Genomic DNA, 23,186 nt, shown 5'->3' on the forward strand with positions numbered 1-23,186 from the left:
TAATTTTTAATTTTATTTTAGAGTTTAAAAAGATAATGGGTAGTTGTGTTCCATAGAAATAGGACTCATTATTTGATTTTGTTTTTAATTTTAATTATTTTTTAATATGAAATAGTGTGAATTTACCATATTATCCTCATTTAATTAATAATTTCAATGAATTTTTGTAGAAATGTCACTTGAACTTATATTGCAGTTTCAATTTGTCACCTTAAAGAAAAAATTAAGAGAAATGTCACCTTAATTTTTCAAAATCCATGATTTGTCTTGACTTTAACACCATCCAATTTTCCATCCATTTTTAAGAGTATTTTAGTCTTTCAATTTTCAAGGGTATTTTAAAACTAGAAAAATCATTATAAAAAGAATTGTATATCCTTTAAAAAATTAAAATTGGAAAGAAAAAAAAATCTTACCTTCCCCTATCCCATGTGCCACTCGCGACTCCAATCAACCCAGCCCACCTTGAAATCCATTCCCTCTTCCCTCTTTACAACCCCTTCCTCCATTCCTCATTCCCTCAACCCACCCAAACCAAGCCCAACCCAAAGTATCTGAAAATTTAAGACAAGCTCAATACATGGAAAGAAAAAAAAATCTTACCTTCCCCTATCCCATGTGCGCCACTCGCGACTCCAATCAACCCAGCCCACCTTGAAATCCATTCCCTCCTCCCTCTTTACAACCCCTTCCTCCATTCCTCATTCCCTCAACCCACCCAAACCAAGCCCAACCCAAAGGATCTGAAAATTTAAGACAAGCTCAATACATGCTCTGAGAGAGAGAGAGAGAGAGAGAGAGAAGAAGAAGAAGAAGAAGAAGAGGGGGGAGGGGGTCCTGTGCAATGTGTTTTGGAGGTGGGTGGGGTTGAGGTGGCGGAGAAAGGAAGAGATATGTTTCTTTTTTCTCTCTTTTTTTCCTTGCAAATGGAAAGACTAAAATACCATTTAAAATGGATAGAAAATTGGATGGTGTTGAAGTCAGATGACAAATCCTGGATTTTGAAAAATTAAAATGACATTTCTCTTAAATTTTTCTTTAAAGTGACAAATTGAAAATGCGGTATAAGTTGAGGTGATATTTCTACAAAAATTCATAATTTCAATTCTTAATGTTTGTATTAACCAATGACATTTTTTGGTATTTTGAATGTTTCACCATTCTCTGTCTTTTGTTATATATATATAGATGTATTTATTTTTAAATTTTTTAAAATGTGCCTACTTTTTAAAATAAATGATTTACCTATTTTCTTTATAAATAATGCGCCTATTTTTAATGTGCGTGTTTTTTTTATTGTAAATAAGTAATTTCCTTTTTCTTTATAAATAATATACCTAATTTTTTTTTGTAAATAAGTAATGTACCTTTTTTATGTAATGCACCTCTTTATAATTTTATAAAAAGTGTACCTGTACGTACCTTTTTTTTGTTTTTGTTTTTTATTCAACTTCCTTCATGGTATCAGAGCAAGGCTTCACGTGTTGGGCCCAACGGCCACATGCGCTCCCATGTCACCTAATATATGTTTACCATGTGTTAGGCTTGGAAGTTCGCCATGCGAGCGGGGCATGTTGAGAGTGTTTGTCCCACATTGTAAAGTGAAGAGACCTAGCCTGGGTTTATAAGGAGTTAGGCTATTCTCCCATTGCCAAATGGTTTTGGGTTGGAATCTCAACTTCCTTCATGTTGTGATGGGCAGATGTTGGAGTTGGGTAGGAGTTAGCTGCTGGGTTTTTTCTTTCTTTTTTTTTTTTTTTTAAAATTCTCATTTTTATAAATTTTATTTGAAATAATAGTGGGCTACCATATTTTAGGAATAATGGTGGGTGAAAAGATAGGATTGTGTTTTTTCAAATTTACATGGTGAGAGGGAAGATGAGGTGGGTGGGGAATAGTGTGAGAATGTGAAGGTAAAAAGTCTGACATTGGACAGTTAGAAAACCTTGCAATGGCTTGTAAGGAGTTGGGTTACTGCCCCCATTTTCAATTAGTTTTGGGGTGGAACCTCAACTTCCTTCATGGTATCAGAGCAGGTTGCCCACGTGTAAAAGCCCAACAGCCACACGTGCTCCATGTCAACCAAAATGTGTTGTCCACGTGTTAGGCTTGAAAATTCGCCACACGAGAGGGGGCGTATGAGAATTTAAGGGTAAAAAGTCCCACATGGGAAAGTTAGAAAACCTTGCAAAGGCTTATAAAGATTTGGATTACTCGCCCCATTGCAAATTGATTTTAGGGTGGAATCTCAACTTCCTTTAAATAGGGCAGGGAGGCGGAAATAGCAGCACTCAAAAGGAAATATACACGGTTATTTAGCCTTAAGTTTCTTACCAAAGTAATAGATAATTAGTCCTTTATTAAAATTTTGGATCAACCAATTAGATTTTTGTCTCGTTGTATTTTTCTTTCCAATGTAAAAACTTTCAAATTTGAATCTTTCCTCATTTAAAGATGAAAAAAAATTAAAATTAGACATATTTGGTGACCAAGGGTTTTAATTTTAAAAAAAAAATGAAAGAATGAGGTAATGAGATAATATTTCAGAAAGAGAGAGTTGACCAAAAAAAACATAAAGAGAATGAGATAATATTTCGGTTAGAATTTACAAAAATGAAATAACATTATTCTTTTTCAGTTTTTTATTCATTCTCTTGTAATCTCTCACAATACCATGTCAAATGCTAATCATGTAAAGGAATGTTGTGAGTGTGGGAAAGTATTCGTATACACCCGTTACATTTTATTTTTCTAATTTTGCAAAAGAAAAAAAACCCTGGACCTCTCAACAGGCCTCGTGTAGGTGTGCGTGTGCGCACGCAAGCATACATACATTGTCTAGTAGGGGCGCTCGTCCTCAGGTTGGTACATGGGATCATAGCTGCAAACCACGTAGTTCACCCCATTCTTGCACTTTGAAATGCCACATCCGACCTCGGTGGTTTTGCCCCAGACCACAGCAAGGTAGTGACCACATTCGTCTTTGACGCATTTGTTGGACTTGTAGTCATAGAACTCTTTCTCGGTGAGCCAATACTTAGTGGCAGCTGCGCCGGTCATGCTGTGGCCGGATGTCAAGTTCTCACCCCAACGCCCCCTTGAGTGCTCCATGGCGCAGTCGTCAATTCTTTTGTTGGCATATTCTTGAGCATACTGGGCCAAGGTCGTGTTCCACTTAAGGGGTTTGTTGCCGACCTCTTTACGAGCCTTGTTGTGCTCTTCGATGAAGCCATCGATCTCTGCTTTGGAAATGTTTGCAGAGACAAGGGTGAAGACCAATGCGACGCAGCAGATGGCCAAAAGAAGCTTCGTGTTGAACGCCATTTTTTTTTTCTTGATATGAGAAGTTTAAGGTCAGCAGAGAAGGTTGGATTGTTATCTGTTGATTGAAATGGGAAATGAGATTGTGCATATTTATATAGTTGGGAGGGTTAAATATAGGATCCTTAAAAATGGGACGGTTTCTTAAGTTCTATAAACAGGTATGAAGAACAAATAAAACTTGTGTGGGATTGCGTCACCGTCTCATCAGAGTGGATTTGGGATCCATACAAACATTGTATTGTCAGACAATCAATCTATACCATTGATTAGGTGAAGTTTTATTTGAATCCTATATTACAGTATATAATCAGGTGAGGATTTTTAGCTGCATTGACAAGCAATTAGCCTTACACTTATGATCAAAGTTTTGACTCTCGTCTTCTCTATCAACTTCTTGTGGCTTTTAATAATAAATTTTCAGTGCATTATACTTCTTACCAAAATATAAAGAAATGAAAGAGGAAGCAAATTAATTATGCAAAACTCACTTTTCATCCAGTTTGATGAAATTTCCACGTTTGTCCCTATAGTTTCAATTCTAGCAATTTGACCTTTGTAGTTTATATGTATGAGATTAATATTAAAAAAATTACTAGGTATGAGATTACGATTTCAGTTTTTTTAAATTGTTTTTTGTCACTGACAGTCACAGCCCTCAGGCAACAGCTCGGGCTATTCTTGCCTTCAGGCCTGCCACGACTAGGTGGAGCCCACGCCTTGCCTGCCATTGAGGGGGGAGGGAAGGGGGGGAGTGGTGATAGTAGCACTCAAAAGAAAATACGTACAGTTATTTAGCCTTAAGTTTCTTACCAAAGTAATGGTTATTTACTCCTTTATTAAAATTTTGGATAAACCAATTAGGTTTTTGTCTAGTTGTATTTTTCTTTCCAATGTAAAAACTCTCAAATTTGAATCTTTCCCCATTTAAAGATGAAAAAAAATAAACATAGACATAATTAGTGAATTATAATTACAATAACAAAAACATTCAAATTTTCAAAATCTATAATGACATAAGCAATCCAAGTTCCTACCTCTCACCTTCTTCCCTAAATCCATCTCCTTCTTTCTCTCTTCCCTCATCTTCCGTGCACCCCTCCAAAGCGCAATGCCTCTGCTCCTCACTGCCACAAACTTCCCTTGCTGCACCAAATCCATATCGTTCAAACTCAGCCCAACCTGATTTCCTACCTCGATCGTAGTCAACCATAACCCCCACTTCCGCTTCCTTGCCAAATCAAAATCCTTCTATCCAACTGACCTCATCATCTCGACGACGCCGGGAAATTCTTGAAAATTGAATTTGATTCATTGTTTTGGTTAGAAAGTTGTGTGGTTCCGTTTAAGGGTCTCTTTTAATTCCAAGTTTCACTCCTTTTCTTTTCTCGTCATTGTTTAGAATCAACATAGACAAAAGAGTTTGTTCCATTTTTTATGTATGGACATGAAAATTAGAAAGTTTGTATTTTCCAGCCTTTGGAGGCTTTGTATTTGCCCTTTCAAAACCATGAGAGAGAGAGAGAGAGAGAGAGAGAGAGAGAGAGAGAGAGAGAGAGAGAGAGAGAGAGAGAGAGAGAGAGAGAGAGAGAGAGAGAGAGAGAGAGTGTGTGTGTGTGTGTGTGAGTGTGTGTATGTGTCCCACATTGAAAAGTTAAGAGACCTAGCTTGGGTTTATAAGGAGTTGGGCTACTCTCCCATTGTCAATTAGTTTTGGGGTGGAACTTCAACTTTCTTCATGGTATCCGAGCAAGGCTTCACGTGTTGGGCCCAACGGCCATACGCGCTCCCACGTCACCCAATATATGTTTACCATGTGTTAGGCTTGGAAGTTCGTCATGCGTGCGGGGCATGTTGAGAGTGTTTGTCCCATATTGTAAAGTTAAGGGACCTAGCCTGGGTTTATGAGGAGTTAGGCTATTCTACCATTGCCAAATGGTTTTGGGTTGGAACCCCAACTTCCTTCATGTTGTGTTGGGTAGATGTTGGAGTTGGGTTGAAGCGATGGGTTGGAGTTAGCTACTGGGATTTTTCTTTCTTAGAGCACTTTCACCCATTTGTCATGGCAAAAGTCTAAGGAAGACAAGGGCAATTACTCTTCACGTGAATAGTATCTACCCTAGCAATATTTTTGTTGTTTTCCACCCATTGCCATGGCAACCCAAGGACAATTACTATTCACATGAGATTAATTTAATTTATATGTATGAGATTAATAATAATAATAAATTGCTAGGTATGTATAAAATACAATATTCTCAATTTTTCGGAATTTTAGCATTTTTAGGAATTTAAGCGCTGGAAGTGCTCTTACTCTTTTTTTTTTCTTTTTTTTTTAAATTCTCATTTTTATAAATTTTATTTGAAATAATAGTGGGCTACGATATTTTAGGAATAATGGTGGGTGAAAAGATAGGATTGTGTTTTTTCAAATTTACAGGGTGAGAGGAAAGATGAGGTGGGTGTGGAATAGTGTGAGAATGTGAAGGAAAAAAATCTCACATTGGAAAGTTAGAAAACCTTGCAATGGCTTGTAAGGAGTTGGGTTACTGCCCCCATTGCCAATTAGTTTAGGGGTGGAACCTCAACTTCCATGGTATCAGAGCAGGTTGCCCACGTGTGAAAGCCCAACGGCCACACGTGCTCCATGTCAACCAAAATGTGTTGCCCATGTGTTAGTCTTGAAAATTCGCCACACGAGAGGGGGCGTATGAGAATTTAAAGGTAAAAATTCCCACATTGGAAAGTTAGAAAACCTTGCAAGGACTTATAAGGATTTGGATTACTCGCCCCATTGCAAATTGATTTTAGGGTGGAATCGCAACTTCCTTTAAATAGGACAGGGAGGTGGAAATAGCAGCACTCAAAAGGAAATATACACGGTTATTTAGCCTTAAGTTTCTTACCAAAGTAATAGATAATTAGTCCTTTATTAAAATTTTGGATCAACCAATTAGATTTTTGTCGAGTTGTATTTTTCTTTCCAATGTAAAAACTCTCAAATTTGAATTTTTCCTCATTTAAAGATGAAAAAAATAAACATAGACATAATTGGTGAACTATAATTACAATAACGAGAACATTCAAATTTTCAAAATCTATAATGACATAAGCAATCCAAGTTCCTACCTCTAATCACGGCACCCACAATCTTGATCAAGGGTTTTAATTAAATAAAAAAAAAGAAAGAATGAGGTAATGAGATAATATTTCATTAAGAGAGAGATTGACCAAAAGTAACATAAAAAGAATGAGATAATATTTCGGTTAGAATTTACAAAAATGAAATAACATTATTCTTTTTTTTTTTTTTTAATTCATTCTCTTGTAACCTCTCACAATACCATGTCAAATGCTAATCACGTAAAGGAATGTTGTGAGTGTGGGAAAGTATTCGTGTACACCCGTTACATTTTATTTTTCTAATTTTGCAAAAGAAAAAAACCCTGGACCTCTCAACAGGCCTCATGTAGGTGTGCGTGTGCACACGCAAGCATACATACATTGTCTAGTAGGGGCGCTCGTCCTCGGGTTGATACATGGGATCGTAGCTGCAAACCACGTAGTTCACCCCATTTTTGCACTTTGAAATGCCACATCCGACCTCGGTGGTTTTGCCCCAGACCACAGCAAGGTAGTGACCACATTCGTCTTTGACGCATTTGTTGGACTTGTAGTCATAGAACTCTTTCTCAGTGAGCCAATACTTAGTGGCAGCTGCGCCAGTCATGCCGTGGCCGGAGGTCAAGTTCTCACCCCAACGCCCCCTTGAGTGCTCCATGGCGCAGTCGTCAACTCTTTTGTTGGCATATTCTTGAGCATACTGGGCCAAGGTCGTGTTCCACTTAAGGGGTTTGTTGCCGACCTCTTTACGAGCCTTGTTGTGCTCTTTGATGAAGCCATCGATCTCTGCTTTGGAAATGTTTGCAGAGACAAGGGTGAAGACCAATGCGACGCAGCAGATGGCCAAAAGAAGCTTCGTGTTGAACGCCATTTTTTTTTCTTGATATGAGAAGTTTAAGGTCTTTTCTTTGTAGCAGAGAAGGTTGGATTGTTAGATGTTGATTGAAATGGGAAATGAGATTGTGCATATTTATATAGTTGGGAGGGTTAAATATAGGATCCCTAAAAATGGGATGGTTTCTAAAGTTCTATAAACAAGCATGAACAAATAAAACTTGTGTGGGATTGCGTCACCCTCTCATGAGATTGGATTTGGGATCCATACAAACATTGTATTGTCAGACAATCAATCTATACCATTGATTAAGTGAAGTTTTATTTGAATCCTATATTACAGTACATAATCCGGTGAGGATTTTTAGCTCCATTGACAAACAATTAGCCTTGCACTTATGATCAAAGTTTTGACTCTCGTCTTCTCTGTCAACTTCTTGTGGCTTTTAAAAATAAAAGTTCAATGCATTATACTTCTTACCAAAATATAAAGAAATGAAAGAGGAAGCTAATTAATTAGGCAAAAACTCACTTTTCATCTAGCAATCTATATATATGTAAATATGTATATATACATATTATGCATGTGTATATATGTATTTTATAATATATATATATATATATATATATATATATATATATAATGTATATGTATATATACATCCATATATGTGTATATACATGTATATATGTATATTATAATAATATTATATATTATAAATAATATAAACACACACGTGCGTGTGTATAGGTGTATATATGTATATTATAATATAGATGGGTATAATACATATATGTCTATATATGTATGTATATTATAATTTATACATGGGTATAATACATAAACATACATACATATATATATATGTATATTAAAATATAATATATATAGGTATGTTATAATAATAATATACATGTATATACGTGTATATATGTATAATATAATATATATATATATACATATATGGGTATAATGAAGGAAACATGCATCTAATTCTTAGGAAATTAACTTTAGCCACAACCTATACAACAAAAACATTCTAAATGGTGGATTAATTTTGTTTATACTAGTTGAGCTAAACCTTTTTCTTTTTAAACCAAGTATCTTAGCCTGTTCTCTTTGAACACAAATAGAAAAGGGAAAAATGGAATAAATCTTTAGCCTTGAGGACCTTTTTCTTGATTTCTCAAGAATGAACACCTTTGTTGGAAAGAATTTTTCTTTCTCTTGATTTTGACTCCTTCACCTTAAGGCTCCAAGATTGGAGTCCTCTACCTCACCACACCAAATGCACCTAGAGATGAAGAGAAGGCAATCAAAAAGTACGGATGCTAATCTACTTCTTGATTAGACCAATTTTCGGTTTATGGAAGATGAAATACAAAGATGATCACTCATCAACCAAAGTAAGAAACCAAAAACCCTAGCTAGGTTTTCTCCGAAGTTTAGCTTATATAGAACAACACAAAAGGCAAGGGGAGAGCTTGCTCTTAGTTGCCAAAATTTGGGTGGGTATTTGGGGCTCCATTTGTTACATGGGTCATGTCATCTTATGCCACTTATCCCTTGGGTCTAATAGCATTTTGGGTTATTTTGTCCATTTCCTTTTAAATCATATTTAAAGGCCCAATCAAATATTTCCATATGTCAATATTAATTCCATAATTAATCTTTTAATTATAATTTAACTATTAAATTATATTTATAGTCTTACTTAATTGACCCTGTCGGACTATTTGACTTTGGTCAATTGCTCTGGTCAACATGTTGACCTTTGACCGTTGACTTTGACAATTGATTATCAACCATTGACTTGTGTCTGCTAATTTCATTTCTCTTCATTTGTACCTCTAATCACATTCTTTGGGTGTGTAAATCCGTAGGTTCCCTTTAGCAAGGTTGTGGGTTGACTCAAATCCTTAGAGATGTCATACGAATTAAATTCCACAATTTCATTCTTCCTATTAATAAAGGTTAATTGAAACCTTTTAGGAAATCCATAAACCATGGTTGTCGCATAGTAGCAAGTCACGGTTATTCGAGCTAAATGAGACGTTGTGAAAGAACCTATTCAAATTGGAATGACCGTGAAATGAATCCTTCTCTTATGTCAATACTCCTAATTCAGCATGATCTTATAATGCCCTCAAAGATTAACAACATAGCCACTAAACATCTATGATGCCTCAGGTCTAATGATTAGTTTGCACCATTGCAATTTATAAGTTCCAGCTTGACATGTGAGTAAAGACTTCCATGCTGTAACTCATGTGTTGGATCGCGGTCAGTGTATTTGTTCTTCTACAAGTACCTACACACATATTGATATGTCTCCACACTTAATGACTTGAGATCTTGCCATTCCCTACATATAGAAATGATATTGTGTGTACTGGTATTTGCGGAATATTGACGCCCAATTAATATTCCTATGACCAGGAACATATTCAGGATTTAGTGATGATAAGAAGTCTTCATGTATGCAATCTCATTATATAGCACTCATGTCATACCCCTGACCTGGGGGTCGGTGGAAACCCTGCACCCGATGCGTGAGTAAAATAAAATAAAAAGAAATACAAAGAAGGGTTTAAAATAAACTTCTTTTATAAAAATAGCTCAAATTTCTTACAACTTTACAATTAATAAATAAAGCTCTATCACTCTCATCTAATTCAGCCTCAATTGGTTTAATCATTGTCTTGCCCACTAATTCATCAGAAAAACTAAACAAGTTGAGGGATGAGCAACCACCGCTCAGTGAGTAGATTATGTAATATGTCAGTCAAGCAATGCTGTTTTACACACTCTAGAAAACATCAAGAAAAGATACACCAATCCAGATCATATCACATCATCCCTTCATATCTCAGTTATCCTTCATAGCATGTAACCAACCACGTGACCCCTATTGGCCTCACTGCCCTATGTCCCCGTGTGGTACATCTATCCCTCGGATATTCCAACATTGAAGTTCTCATGTTCCATGAATACATACTTCATAAATATTCCAATCTATATATATATATATATAGTGTGAAAGATTGCACCAAATTAGACATGCTTGACTTGAAATAGAGATATTTGTAAATAGAACAAATCCACAATAATTCATGATTTTCATAGTTTTATCACAAAATAAGAACTTTTAGAACACATTACATAAACCACTCACATCGATAATGAGAGCCCTTAAAGAAATTGGCAAGACAACCATATCTATCTTCATGTACTACTACGCATGCCATGAAAACAATAATAGGAAAGGTTCCTATTTATACTACTACATAGGCGGCAACTACTTTCCTTCAATTGGTCCAATGAATGGCAATTGATAAGGTTTGGCTCCAAGTTTAGATACCTGTTACTGGATTTCCAACACCTCATGCTCAAATAGAGCTTACTCATCTAGGTGCAATGACACTTGGAGTCTAAAGTATGTTTTGCATAACAACTAAGCTATTGAACTTGGTCAGCAAGAAACAAGAGATAAAGCTGTCAAAAAAACAATACATATAAATATTACAATTTTTAATAACTAATAAGATAAATTTATGAAAATATAACACGTACCAAGATGATTATATATATATATATATATGTTATAAACTAAATATGTAACAAAATATTTAATTTTCTGAAATATAATATATATGTATATATATATATTTATTTAAAAATACGAGGTTTCACAACTCATATCCACTTGTGTATTCCTTGGACTATGGTTGTTCTACATATTGAAAGATAATATAGGATAATTTAATGTACAAAACAACATTTCTTGCCCATTGATAACATAATATGTCTTTTATCAAAGATGTCCTTAACTTTAACTATTACATAATTAGTTAGCTTTAAGGGTATATTTCTAATATATAATATATATACACATATATGTATATATAAGTATATACACGTATGCTATTATTATAACATTAATATGTATATGTGTACATGGGTATATTATAATAATAATATACATCTATATATGTATATGTATATGTATATATATATATGCATTTTATACATTGGTGAGCATGAGAGTAGTTAATCTTCCCTTTTCACATTAGTAGTCCCCTCCTAAGGAGGTGTTTTTGGTGGGCATGGTATTAGCAATCCCATGTAAAACTATGATTAGATGAAACAAACACGGTACTAAATTTAGTCCAAGCCAGGCCAAGCCAAGTATGTGTAACAAACGTCCCCTAAGTTTCTTACCAAAGTAGTGGATATTTACCCCTAATTATTAAAATTTTGGATAAACCAATTAGGTTTTTGTCTAGTTGTATTTTTCTTTCCAATATAAAAACTGTCAAATTCGAATCTTTCCTCATTTAAAGATGAAAAAAATAAACATAGACATAATTGGTGAAATATAATTACAATAACGAAACCATTAAAATTTTCAAAATCTATAATGACATAAGCAATCCAAGTTCCTACCTCTAATCACTGCAACCACAATCTTGACCAAGGGTTTTAATAAAAAAAGAAAGAAAGAATGAGGTAATGAGATAATATTTCAGAAAGAGAGAGATTGACCAAAAAAAGATAAAGAGAATGAGATAATATTTCGGTTAGAATTTACAAAAATGAAATAACATTATTCTTTTTCAATTTTTTATTCATTCTCTTGTAACCTCTCACAATACCATGTCAAATGCTAATCACGTAAATGAATGTTGTGAGGGTGGGAAAGTATTTGTATACACCCGTTACATTTTATTTTTCTAATTTTGCAAAAGGAAAAAAACACTGGACCTCTCAACAGGCCTTGTGTAGGTGTGCGTGTGCGCACGCAAGCATACATACATTGTCTAGTAGGGGCGCTCGTCCTCAGGTTGGTACATGGGATCATAGCTGCAAACCACGTAGTTCACCCCATTCTTGCACTTTGAAATGCCACATCCGACCTCGGTGGTTTTGCCCCAGACCACAGCAAGGTAGTGACCACATTCGTCTTTGACGCATTTGTTGGACTTGTAGTCATAGAACTCTTTCTCGGTGAGCCAATATTTAGTGGCAGCTGCGCCGGTCATGCTGTGGCCGGAGGTCAAGTTCTCACCCCAACGCCCCCTTGAGTGCTCCATGGCGCAGTCGTCAATTCTTTTGTTGGCATATTCTTGAGCATACTGGGCCAAGGTCGTGTTCCACTTAAGGGGTTTGTTGCCAACCTCTTTACGAGCCTTGTTGTGCTCTTCGATGAAGCCATCAATATCTGCTTTGGAAATGTTTGCAGAGACAAGGGTGAAGACCAATGCGACACAGCAGATGGCCAAAAGAAGCTTCGTGTTGAACGCCATTTTTTTAATTCTTGATATGAGAAGTTTAAGGTCTTTTCTTTGTAGCAGAGAAGGTTGGATTGTTAGATGTTGATTGAAATGGGAAATGAGATTGTGCATATTTATATAGTTGGGAGGGTTAAATATAGGATCCTTAAAAATGGGATGGTTTCTTAAGTTCTATAAACAAGCATGAACAAATAAAACTTGTGTGGGATTGCGTCACCCTCTCATGAGAGTGGATTTGGGATCCATACAAACATTGTATTGTCAGACAATCAATCTATACCATTGATTAAGTGAAGTTTTATTTGAATCCTATATTACAGTACATAATCAGGTGAGGATTTTTAGCTGCATTGACAAACAATTAGCCTTACACTTATGATCAAAGTTTTGACTCTCGTCTTCTCTGTCAACTTCTTGTGGCTTTTAAAAATAAAAGTTCAGTGCATTATACTTCTTACCAAAATATAAAGAAATGAAAGAGGAAGCTAATTAATTAGGGAAAAACTCACTTTTCATCTAGTTTGATGAAATTTCCACATTTGTCCTTATAGTTTCAATTCTAGCAATCTATATATGTAAATATGTATATATACATATTATGCATGTGTATATATGTATTTTATAATATATATATATATATATATATATATATATATATATATAATATACATATATAATGTATATGTGTATAAACGTGTGTATATGTATATTATAATACATATATGGGTATAATGAAGGAAACATGCATCTAATTCTTAGGAAATTAACTTTAGCCACAACCTATACAACAAAAATATTCTAAATGGTGGATTAATTTTGTTTATACTAGTTGAGCTAAACCTTTTTCTTTTTAAACCAAGTATCTTAGCCTGGTCTCTTTGAACACAAATAGAAAAGGGAAAAATGGAATAAATCTTTATGCTTGAGGACCTTTTTCTTGATTTCTCAAGAATGAACACCTTTGTTGGAAAGAATTTTTCTTTCTCTTGATTTTGACTCCTTCACCTTAAGGCTCCAAGATTGGAGTCCTCTACCTCACCACACCAAATGCACCTAGAGATAAAGAGAAGGCAAACAAAAAGTACGGATGCTAATCTACTTCTTGATTAGACCAATTCTCGGTTTATAAAAGATGAAATGCAAAGATGATCACTCATCAACCAAAGTAGGAAACCAAAAACCCTAGCTAGGTTTTCTCCGAAGTTTAGCTTATATAGAACAACACAAAAGGCAAGGGGAGAGCTTGCTCTTAGTTGCCAAAATTTGGGTGGGTATTTGGGGCTCCATTTGTTACATGGGTCATGTCATCTTATGCCACTTATCCCTTGGGTCTAATAGCATTTTGGGTTATTTTGTCCATTTCCTTTTAAATCATATTTAAAGGCCCAATCAAATATTTCCATATATCAATATTAATTCCATAATTAATCTTTTAATTATAATTTAACTATTAAATTATAATTATAGTCTTACTTAATTGACCCAGTCAAACTATTTGACTTTGGTCAATTGCTCCGGTCAACATGTTGACTTTTGACCGTTGACTTTGACAATTGATTATCAACCATTGACTTGTGTCTGCTCATTTTATTTCTCTTCATTTGTACCTCTAATCACATTCTTTGGGTGTGTAAATCCGTAGGTTCCCTTTAGCAAGGTTGTGGGTTGACTCAACTCCTCAGAGATGATATACGAATTAAATTCCACAATTTCATTCTTCCTATTAATAAAGGTTAATTGAAACTGTTTAGGACATCCACAAACCATGGTTGTCGCATAGTAGCAAGTCACAGTTATTCGAGCTAAATGAGACGTTGTGAAAGAACCTATTCAAATTGGAATGACCGTGCAATTGAATCCTTCTCTTATGTCAATACTCCTTATTCACATTATTAGATCATGGAATCTAATTGTCAATATCCTAATGTGAATCATTCCTTTTATATGATTATCCTAGTAAGATTTGAAGACTTCTTCTTTTAAGTCTTATCTGCTACTCTGCGCAGAGATTTGGTCAATCATATCTTGGAGTATTCTCTCTCCTTTACTGAGAGTAGAGGTTCCTTGTTGTACATTCATTTGCGTCCATGACTCTATTGAGAATCCTAATAAGCACCTTTAAGTTATGCCTAATTCAGCATGACCGTATAATGCCCTCAAAGATTAACAACATAGCCACAAAACATCTATGATGCCTTAGGTCTAATGATTAGTTTGCACTATTGCAATTTATGAGTTCCAGCTTGACATGTGAGTAAAGACTTCCATGCTGTAACTCATGTGTTGGATCGCGGTCAGTGTATTTGTTCTTCTACAAGCACCTACACACATATTGATATGTCTCCACACTTAATGACTTGAGATCTTGCCATTCCCTACATATAGAGATGATACTGTGTGTACTGGTATTTGCGGAATATTGACGCCCAATTAATATTCCTATGACCAGGAACATATTCAAGATTTAGTGATGATAAGAAGTCTCCATGTATGCAATCTCATTATATAGCACTCATATCCACTTGTATATTCCTTGGACTATGGTTGTTCTACATATTGAAAGATAATATCGGATGATTTAATGTACAAAACAACATTTCTTGCCCATTGATAACATAATATGTCTTTTATCAAAGATATCATTAACTTTAACTATTACATAATTAGTTAGCCTTAAGGGTATATTTCTAATATATAATATATATACACATATATGTATATATAAGTATATATATATATGTATTATAATATATAATATATATATATATATATATATATATATGTACATATTACATATATACACATATGCTATTATTATAATATTAATATGTATATGTGTACATGGATATATAATAATAATAATAATATACGTATATATATATATATCAGTTATTCTCTTATCCGGATGTGCGCACGTTATTATTGTGGGGATCCTATTGTAAACAGGTAGGAAAACAGAGAGGGGTAGTACAAAATACACGGCGTCCGCACGATAATAACATCCGGATGTCCGCATAAGAGAATTTCTGTATATATATATATATATATATATATATATATATATATATATGTGTGTGTGTGTGTGTGTGCATTTTATACATTGGTGAGCATGAGACTAGTTAATCCTCCCTTTTCACATTAGTAGTCCCCTCTTAAGGAGTTGTTTTTGGTGGGCCTGGTATTAGCAATCTCATCTAAAACTATGATTAGATGAAACAAACATGGTACTAAATTTAGTCCAAGCCAAGCATGTGTAACAAACGACCCCTAAGTTTCTTACCAAAGTAATGGATATTTAGTCCTTTATTAAAATTTTGGATAAACCAATTAGGTTTTTGTCTAGTTGTATTTTTCTTTCCAATGTAAAAACTCTCAAATTCGAATCTTTCCTCATTTAAAGATGAAAAAAAATAAACATAGACATAATTGGTGAAATATAATTACAATAACGAAACCATTCAAATATTCAAAATCTATAATGACATAAGCAATCAAATTTTCAAAATCTATAATGACATAAGCAATCCAAGTTCCTACCTCTAATCACTGCAACCACAATCTTGACCAAGGGTTTCAATAAAAAAAAAATGAAAGAATGAGGTAATGAGATAATATTTCAGAAAGAGAGAGATTGACAAAAAAACATAAAGAGAATGAGATAATATTTCTGTTAGAATTAACAAAAATGAAATAACATTATTCTTTTTCAATTTTTTATTCATTCTCTTGTAACCTCTCACAATACCATGTCAAATGCTAATCACGTAAAGGAATGTTGTGAGTGTGGGAAAGTATTCGTATACACCCGTTACATTTTATTTTTCTAATTTTGCAAAAGAAAAAAAACACTGGACCTCTCAACAGGCCTCGTGTAGGTGTGCGTGTGCGCACGCAAGCATACATACATTGTCTAGTAGGGGCGCTCGTCCTCAGGTTGGTACATGGGATCATAACTGCAAACCACGTAGTTCACCCCATTCTTGCACTTTGAAATGCCACATCCGACCTCGGTGGTTTTGCCCCAGACCACAGCAAGGTAGTGACCACATTCGTCTTTGACGCATTTGTTGGACTTGTAGTCATAGAACTCTTTCTCAGTGAGCCAATACTTAGTGGCAGCTGCACCGGTCATGCTGTGGCCGGAGGTCAAGTTCTCACCCCAACGCCCCCTTGAGTGCTCCATGGCGCAGTCGTCAATTCTTTTGTTGGCATATTCTTGAGCATACTGGGCCAAGGTCGTGTTCCACTTAAGGGGTTTGTTGCCGACCTCTTTACGAGCCTTGTTGTGCTCTTCGATGAAGCCATCGATATCTGCTTTGGAAATGTTTGCAGAGACAAGGGTGAAGACCAATGCGACGCAGCAAATGGCCAAATGAAGCTTCGTGTTGAACGCCATTTTTTTTTTCTTGATATGAGAAGTTTAAGGTCTTCTCTTTGTAGTAGAGAAGGTTGGATTGTTAGATGTTGATTGAAAGGGGGCATGGGATTGTGCATATTTATAGAGACATAGGGGCAGTTTGTGCCCACGAAGATGGTGTTCAAAAATAGGCCCTTAAAAATGGGAGGGTTGAATGTTATATTTTTGGATTCTATAGATAGCCATAGAGGAGGGGCCAAATAAAGAAAAGAAAGAAGAGATCCATAGAAATTTGTGGTGTCACATCTTTTTTGCTAGGTATGCGTCCATACCAAGTTTTACTCACAGTATGGAGGGAAGAGCATTTATTCTGTGAGTTTTTTTTTTTTTTTCCCTTAAAAAAAGTAAGTTCTTTTCTTTTCCTTTTTTCTGGTGAACTTGTTTTTTTTTCTTTTGCTTTTCTAATGGATAAGATGGAAAGAAGAAGTAACAGGGTAGATGTATTTTGAGAACATTAATTATTGGGTGTCTTGAGTAATATGTGTTTTGATTTTCCTTCGGTTGTGTCAGTTGTTCCTCATGACTTAGTTGGCCTCCTTTCTTCTAGGCCTCTATGCTATTGTGTAAACGCGTCTTCTGGTCTTAATCCCCCTTGGTTCACTAAAAACTGATAAAGAAAATCACGATAATCTAGTTTTTGGTGTCACCCATGTGTTTTTTTTCTTATGAACAAACTCATGTTATACAATGTGGGTTTATTTATTATTAATATTAGCCTCTTTGCACGCACTTTCGCGCTTGCGAGAGGTTTTTTATAAAAATATTAAATTTATTTTAGAATTAAAAAAGATAATGGGTAGTTATGTTCCATAAAAAGAGGATCCATTATCTGATTTTTCTTTTCATTTAAAATTTTTTTTAATATGAAAAGGTATGAATTTACCATATTATCCTCATTTAATTAATAATTTCAATTCTTAATGTTTGCATTAACCAAGGGTATTCTTTGGTATTTTGAATGTTTCACCATTCTCTGCCTTTTGCTTTATATATACTAGCCTCTCCGCACGCGCTTCCGCGCTTGCGAGAGGCTTTTTTTAAAAAAATTTAAATTTATTTTAGAAGTAAAAAAGATAATGATAGTAGTTGTGTGTTCCATAAAAATAGGATCCATTATCTGAATTTTCTTTTAATTTAATTTAATTTTAATATGAAAAAGTATGAATTTATCATATTATCCTCATTTAATTAATAATTTCAATTCTTAATGTGTGCATTAATCAAGGGCATTTTCTGGTATTTTGAATGTTTCACCATTCTCTGCCTTTTGCTTTATATATATTATATCATCAGATGCAGGGACTTAGAGTTCAAATAATTAAGAGCATTTACCTTGCATTCAAGGTCCTAAGTTCGATTTTACTCTCCCTTAATATGACTTATATAAATAAAAAAAAATTATGTCATGAGATATAAATTTGTCGTCCACTTACATCGATTTCTAATGTTGCAGTGACAAAAAAAAAAAACTTTCTTCAATTTTTTATAATCTTAATGGTTTTTAGAGTTACTTGTGTCTACTAGTGAACTGTTACTTTTTTTTTTTGTTTTAGAAATATCGGCTCCAAAATCTCTACCCTCATCAGAGCTATTGCACACCTATCAAATTTGTAGCTAGCTAATGAGTCAAAAAATCATAAGAACAACCATACATAATTCAAATCAACGCACCATATATATTCTCTTTCATTTTTATCAACCAATACACATTAAATTAATTATTATGAGATATAACTTTCTTCAATATGACACTCAACAATTATACATATACAATCTAGTAAGGACGCTCTCCTATATAATTTCCAGGAGGATAATAACTACAAATCACAAACATCCAGCCATTCTTGCACTTAGCCCTAGCACAACCCACATGAGTCGAATTGCGCCAAACCACCTGAGTGTAGTGCCCACAGACATCACCAACGCATGTGTTGGAGGCATAGTCGTAGTTGGGCTTCTCAGTCACCCAAAACTTCACAGCCTGCCCGCCGGTCATTTCTCCATAGCCTTCAGCCAAGTTCTCACCATATGGCCCCTGTGAGTGCACCATTTCACACGTCTCAATTTTCGAATCGGCATAATTCTGGGCGTAGGCTGCAACGGTGTCGTTCCATTTGATTGGACCAACACCAACCTCAGCTCGAGCTCTGTTGTGTTCATCTATGAAGTCCTGGTGGGGTTCTTTGTTGGGTCTGGCTTGAGAGACATGGGTGCTTAAGATTAGGGCTATGGAGAATATGCCTAATAAAAGCTTATTGATAGCTCCCATTTGTATCTCTGTGCAAGGCTTGGATCGATGTATTAGAGGTTGATCTTAGGGCAAATTTATAGAGAATTAAGGCAATTTGAAAAGTAAATAAGATCTCAGAATTAATTGCTGTCTGTTACATTCCTTGGATTTGGTCAAAAAGTAAAGAAACAAAAACAATTACATGCCCATTTTTGGGGATTCATGGGTTTGATTAGTATCCGTTTGCCAAAGGTGTCACACATTTGGAGATGGCAGTATAAATGCAAATTAATGGTTGTGTTGTTAAAAAATTTCATGGAAGGATAAGTTTCTAATTGAAGATGTTACTAAAAGGTGAGTAAAAACTATGGCGCTACCCTTCTAGTAGAAAATTTTGATATATTTCTATAAAATTTGGTCCCCTTTCAAAAAAAAAAAAAAAAGAAGGTAGATTTCTTTCCAAAGGTAAGAATTTTTGTTTTTGTTTTTTTTTAATTCAAGATAAAAAAAACCGTTCATGAAATTTGAATCAGGAAGTCTTTAACAAGTAAAAATTATACAAGCTGTTAGTATGAAAATTGTATTGTCATTTCCTAGACTCTAGCATAGGTTGAGAATTAGTGTATGAATGTTGTTTACTATAAGTTTTGGCACAACACATTCAACCCCGGATTTTCGAAGCATGCCTTGATTGATATGAGAAACTTGTTTTTAGGTAAATCATGACATAATCATGCATTCACAATAGGATTCCTAGTTGAAGTTATTTTCAATGCCATTTTGGTTTAAGTTAAAATATTAGTGTTTCCTATAATGATGTGCATGGTGCTCATCTCCTAATTAACTTGTTTTAGGAGATATTGTTTCTCCACAAAAGAGTGGCTTTTTGGTGTCATCACTTAGAGTTCATATTGAATCAAAACTAATATTCACAATTGAATAGTATTTGGTCTCCTGTTTTGACGTCTTTTACTAGAGTCCATACTGGATTAATTTTGATAGTCATAATTGAAGAGTGTTAGTGGACTCTTGTGTTTCGGGCTGACTAGGGAGAGTGAGTTTTGAATAAAAGGAGTGTGCCTCTCTTTTGAGAAAGAATAGCTTTCAACGTATTTGGTTTTGAGCATATTGAATTTTCAAGAGAAAGCTACTATGTATATTTTTTTGAGATAAGTCATCAAATGTTCCTTGTTTACTTGGTGTTATCAAATCCTTGGTGGCGGTTTTTCCTCCGGCAAGCTTGAAGCAATCGTGACAGTATTGCGTTCAACATAAGGAGTGTCGAAGATCATCCCGTGACAGAAGTTGAGTCACGAAGAAGTCAGTAAACATTATCTAGAATGTGTCTAGAATAAGTGTGTGAGTACTTCTTGTAATCATCGTTCTATAGTAGATTTGTGTTGGATTGAGGAGTCTTGTGAATTTTCCCCAGATGTGGGATTTTTACCAAGTAAAATAATTCTCTACGTGTTCCTTTTTTTTTTATGCTCAGCACGTTTCAGGATTGATAAGCCATATCAATCCTGCTACCGAAGTTTAATTTTTTTTATATTAGTTATAATCTTTAATTGGCCTATTCAACCCCCTCTAGGCATTTTTAGTCATCTTACAAGTAACTTCACAAGCGATTGTCTAAACTAATCTACTTTATGAAAAAGAAACATTATCAAGGAAAGTGACGAGGACACATTAGCATATTACCGCGGAATGAGCATACGATGAGTTATAAGTACTCAATATAAACTTTCTTAGCGCTGAATTTTTTTAATTTTTCTCAATAGAGAACAATACATTCTTTAAGAGTAAAAACGAACATCAGGGCTAGAAAGGGTCATCACATCAATAGTACATTTGTTCACCACATGATGTTTTACAAAAGAGAGACCCCACCTTCACGTGAACTCCACCCAATCATTATTTAGTCCAAAATACTACTTTAATATCAACGAACAACATCCAATCTGTTCCAAGTTCCAGTCCACCATCTCAACTTCTTCATCAGCTTCATCAAATGCCCTCAAATTCTAGTAGGGACGCTCGCCCTCATAGTTACCAGGAGGATCGTAGCTGCAGATGACAAACACCCAATTGTTGTCGCACTTAGCCCTAGCACACCCAAGATGAACCGAGTTCCGCCAAACCACCTGAGTATAATGCCCACATTCATCCCCAACACATTTGTTGGAGCCGTAGTCGTAGTTTGGTTTCTCAGTCACCCAAAACTTAACGGCCTGAGAGCCCGTCATTTCGCCATAGCCTTCTGCCAAGTTTTCGCCATAAGGCCCTCCCGAGTGCTCCATGTCACACCCTCTGATTCTTGTGTTGGCATAGTTCTGAGCGTAGGCTGCTACAGTGTCATTCCATCGGATTGGACCGACGCCGACTGCTGCTCGAGCTCTGTTGTGTTCGTCAACGAAGTCTTGGTGGGGGTTCGAGGGGTTCGGGGCATAACCAACTTTTCGGGCTAGGGAGACTTGAGCGGCTAAGAGTAATGCAATGGAGCATATGGATAGAGAAAGGTTGCTAAACCCCATAGTTGTATATCTTTGTGAAAGACCCAAAGTGGAATACTAGATAATCTTAACACAAATGGGGCATGGGATTTTGGTATTTATAGAGAGAAGAGAAGCTTAGGCTCAAAGCTTGCTTTTACACATCTTAAGTAAAGAAAGAACAAATACACGCAAGGAGTCCGACATATACATATGTGCTCGTAGCAAACAGTTTATTGTCGAACAGATGAACCAATAGTCCGTTGCCAACGATGTAGATCAGTTGGGAAAAAACAGAAAAACCTAATAAACTGTTTGCTACTTAGTAACAACCAACCGAATAAAGCTACTTGGCAAAAGGGCATATGCGCCTTTGGCCATACCTACCTGCAAGATGCCCTGTGATACTTTTCTAAGATATAATTAATCTCAGTATGAATGATTGAATGGCATATACGGCCGTCCCAAACTTGTGTTTTTTATTATTATTTTGCAGCCGAAACATATGCCAGAGATTCAGAGAGAAGCATAGAAGTTTGAAGAATTCTAATTCATCATGTCAAGCTAAGTCACGCTTGGAACAGTGAGGTGATCATGTGAATTCTCATGTCATTATCTTTGCTAGATTTTCTTTGTGACTTTTGGCATTACATTTCACAGATCCGGCAATGACTTTTTCTCACTAAGTATAGTTTAATTATTTGTTATAAGTAACTCAATTATTTGCCTTGTTTTTTTAATCAACAGAATACATGTGATTCGAACTTTGAACATAGTCGGAAATGAGAAATATGACTAGACTAATAAGAGTTAGTTGGTAATCTGTATTGCAAATTAAGATAACAACCGTATAAAAAAAATTTTAAAAAAAGAAGCGGCGGGATGAGCAAGAACAAGAATGCTAGACAAAGTCACAAAATTCAGATGATACTTTGTATCTTGGATTGTATTAATTCAGAACCATGCTTGCTTTGCAAGTAGAGGAAATTTGGGACATGATATCAGGGCCACTTTTGTGCAACCAGACATGGATTTCTTCCTTTTTTTAAATCAATTATAGAGTTGAAACTTATGGTAAAGTAACGTTGAGAGTCACGGTATCAGCGGCCAATTTTTTGGGGAGCAAATTGACCGCAAAACCAGGAATTTTCTGTTGGCAGAAGAAAGGACTTTCTATTCTTTTGACATCCCTTACCCTTTTTATGAAGACTTTCGTATTCATTCTGATGTGAAAAAAAATTGATCATGATGTCGCCAAGTGATTAAGTTTTCTTCTTAATAGAGCTGCACGTTTTATTTTTTATTTTTGGTTTTAAGGAGACTTGAAGTCTAGAAAGAGGGAGGATAATATTTTCAAACTTATTGATAATATTGTCAGTGGTCTAGTCTAATGAAGAATGACCTTAACTTGTACATACCAGTGGTCTCAGGTTCAAACTTCCATGACACATTGGTTTTGCAAATCTTTCAGAGC

The 23,186-nt window shown here is 35.2% G+C and overlaps 6 protein-coding genes across 6 annotated transcripts; all 6 read right to left on the reverse strand.

Annotated features, from left to right (window-relative positions):
• Window positions 1-2,604: 2,604 nt before the first annotated feature.
• On the reverse strand, window positions 2,605-3,372 carry LOC110757208 (basic form of pathogenesis-related protein 1-like). Its single transcript, XM_021958777.2, has one exon. The coding sequence runs from the start codon at window positions 3,322-3,324 to the stop codon at window positions 2,839-2,841; it is 486 nt and encodes a 161-aa protein (XP_021814469.1). The 5' UTR covers window positions 3,325-3,372; the 3' UTR covers window positions 2,605-2,838.
• Window positions 3,373-6,547: 3,175 nt separating this feature from the next.
• Window positions 6,548-7,382, reverse strand: LOC110757209 (basic form of pathogenesis-related protein 1-like). The gene has a single exon (XM_021958779.2). It carries the CDS (start codon window positions 7,313-7,315, stop codon window positions 6,830-6,832), a length of 486 nt encoding a protein of 161 aa, XP_021814471.1. The 5' UTR covers window positions 7,316-7,382; the 3' UTR covers window positions 6,548-6,829.
• Window positions 7,383-11,819: 4,437 nt separating this feature from the next.
• On the reverse strand, window positions 11,820-12,654 carry LOC110757207 (basic form of pathogenesis-related protein 1-like). The gene has a single exon (XM_088246230.1). It carries the CDS (start codon window positions 12,583-12,585, stop codon window positions 12,100-12,102), a length of 486 nt encoding a protein of 161 aa, XP_088102356.1. The 5' UTR covers window positions 12,586-12,654; the 3' UTR covers window positions 11,820-12,099.
• Window positions 12,655-16,250: 3,596 nt separating this feature from the next.
• On the reverse strand, window positions 16,251-17,038 carry LOC110757206 (basic form of pathogenesis-related protein 1-like). Its single transcript, XM_021958775.2, has one exon. The coding sequence runs from the start codon at window positions 16,967-16,969 to the stop codon at window positions 16,484-16,486; it is 486 nt and encodes a 161-aa protein (XP_021814467.1). The 5' UTR covers window positions 16,970-17,038; the 3' UTR covers window positions 16,251-16,483.
• Window positions 17,039-18,699: 1,661 nt separating this feature from the next.
• LOC110757257 (basic form of pathogenesis-related protein 1-like) lies at window positions 18,700-19,272 on the reverse strand. Its single transcript, XM_021958829.2, has one exon. It carries the CDS (start codon window positions 19,257-19,259, stop codon window positions 18,765-18,767), a length of 495 nt encoding a protein of 164 aa, XP_021814521.1. The 5' UTR covers window positions 19,260-19,272; the 3' UTR covers window positions 18,700-18,764.
• A 1,678-nt stretch (window positions 19,273-20,950) lies between these two features.
• Window positions 20,951-21,878, reverse strand: LOC110757251 (pathogenesis-related leaf protein 4-like). The gene has a single exon (XM_021958824.2). It carries the CDS (start codon window positions 21,752-21,754, stop codon window positions 21,245-21,247), a length of 510 nt encoding a protein of 169 aa, XP_021814516.1. The 5' UTR covers window positions 21,755-21,878; the 3' UTR covers window positions 20,951-21,244.
• Between the last annotated feature and the right edge of the window lie 1,308 nt (window positions 21,879-23,186).

The sequence above is a fragment of the Prunus avium genome, chromosome 8 (genome assembly GCF_965620075.1).
Source record: "Prunus avium chromosome 8, drPruAviu1.hap1.1, whole genome shotgun sequence".
Taxonomy (NCBI): Eukaryota; Viridiplantae; Streptophyta; class Magnoliopsida; order Rosales; family Rosaceae; genus Prunus; species Prunus avium.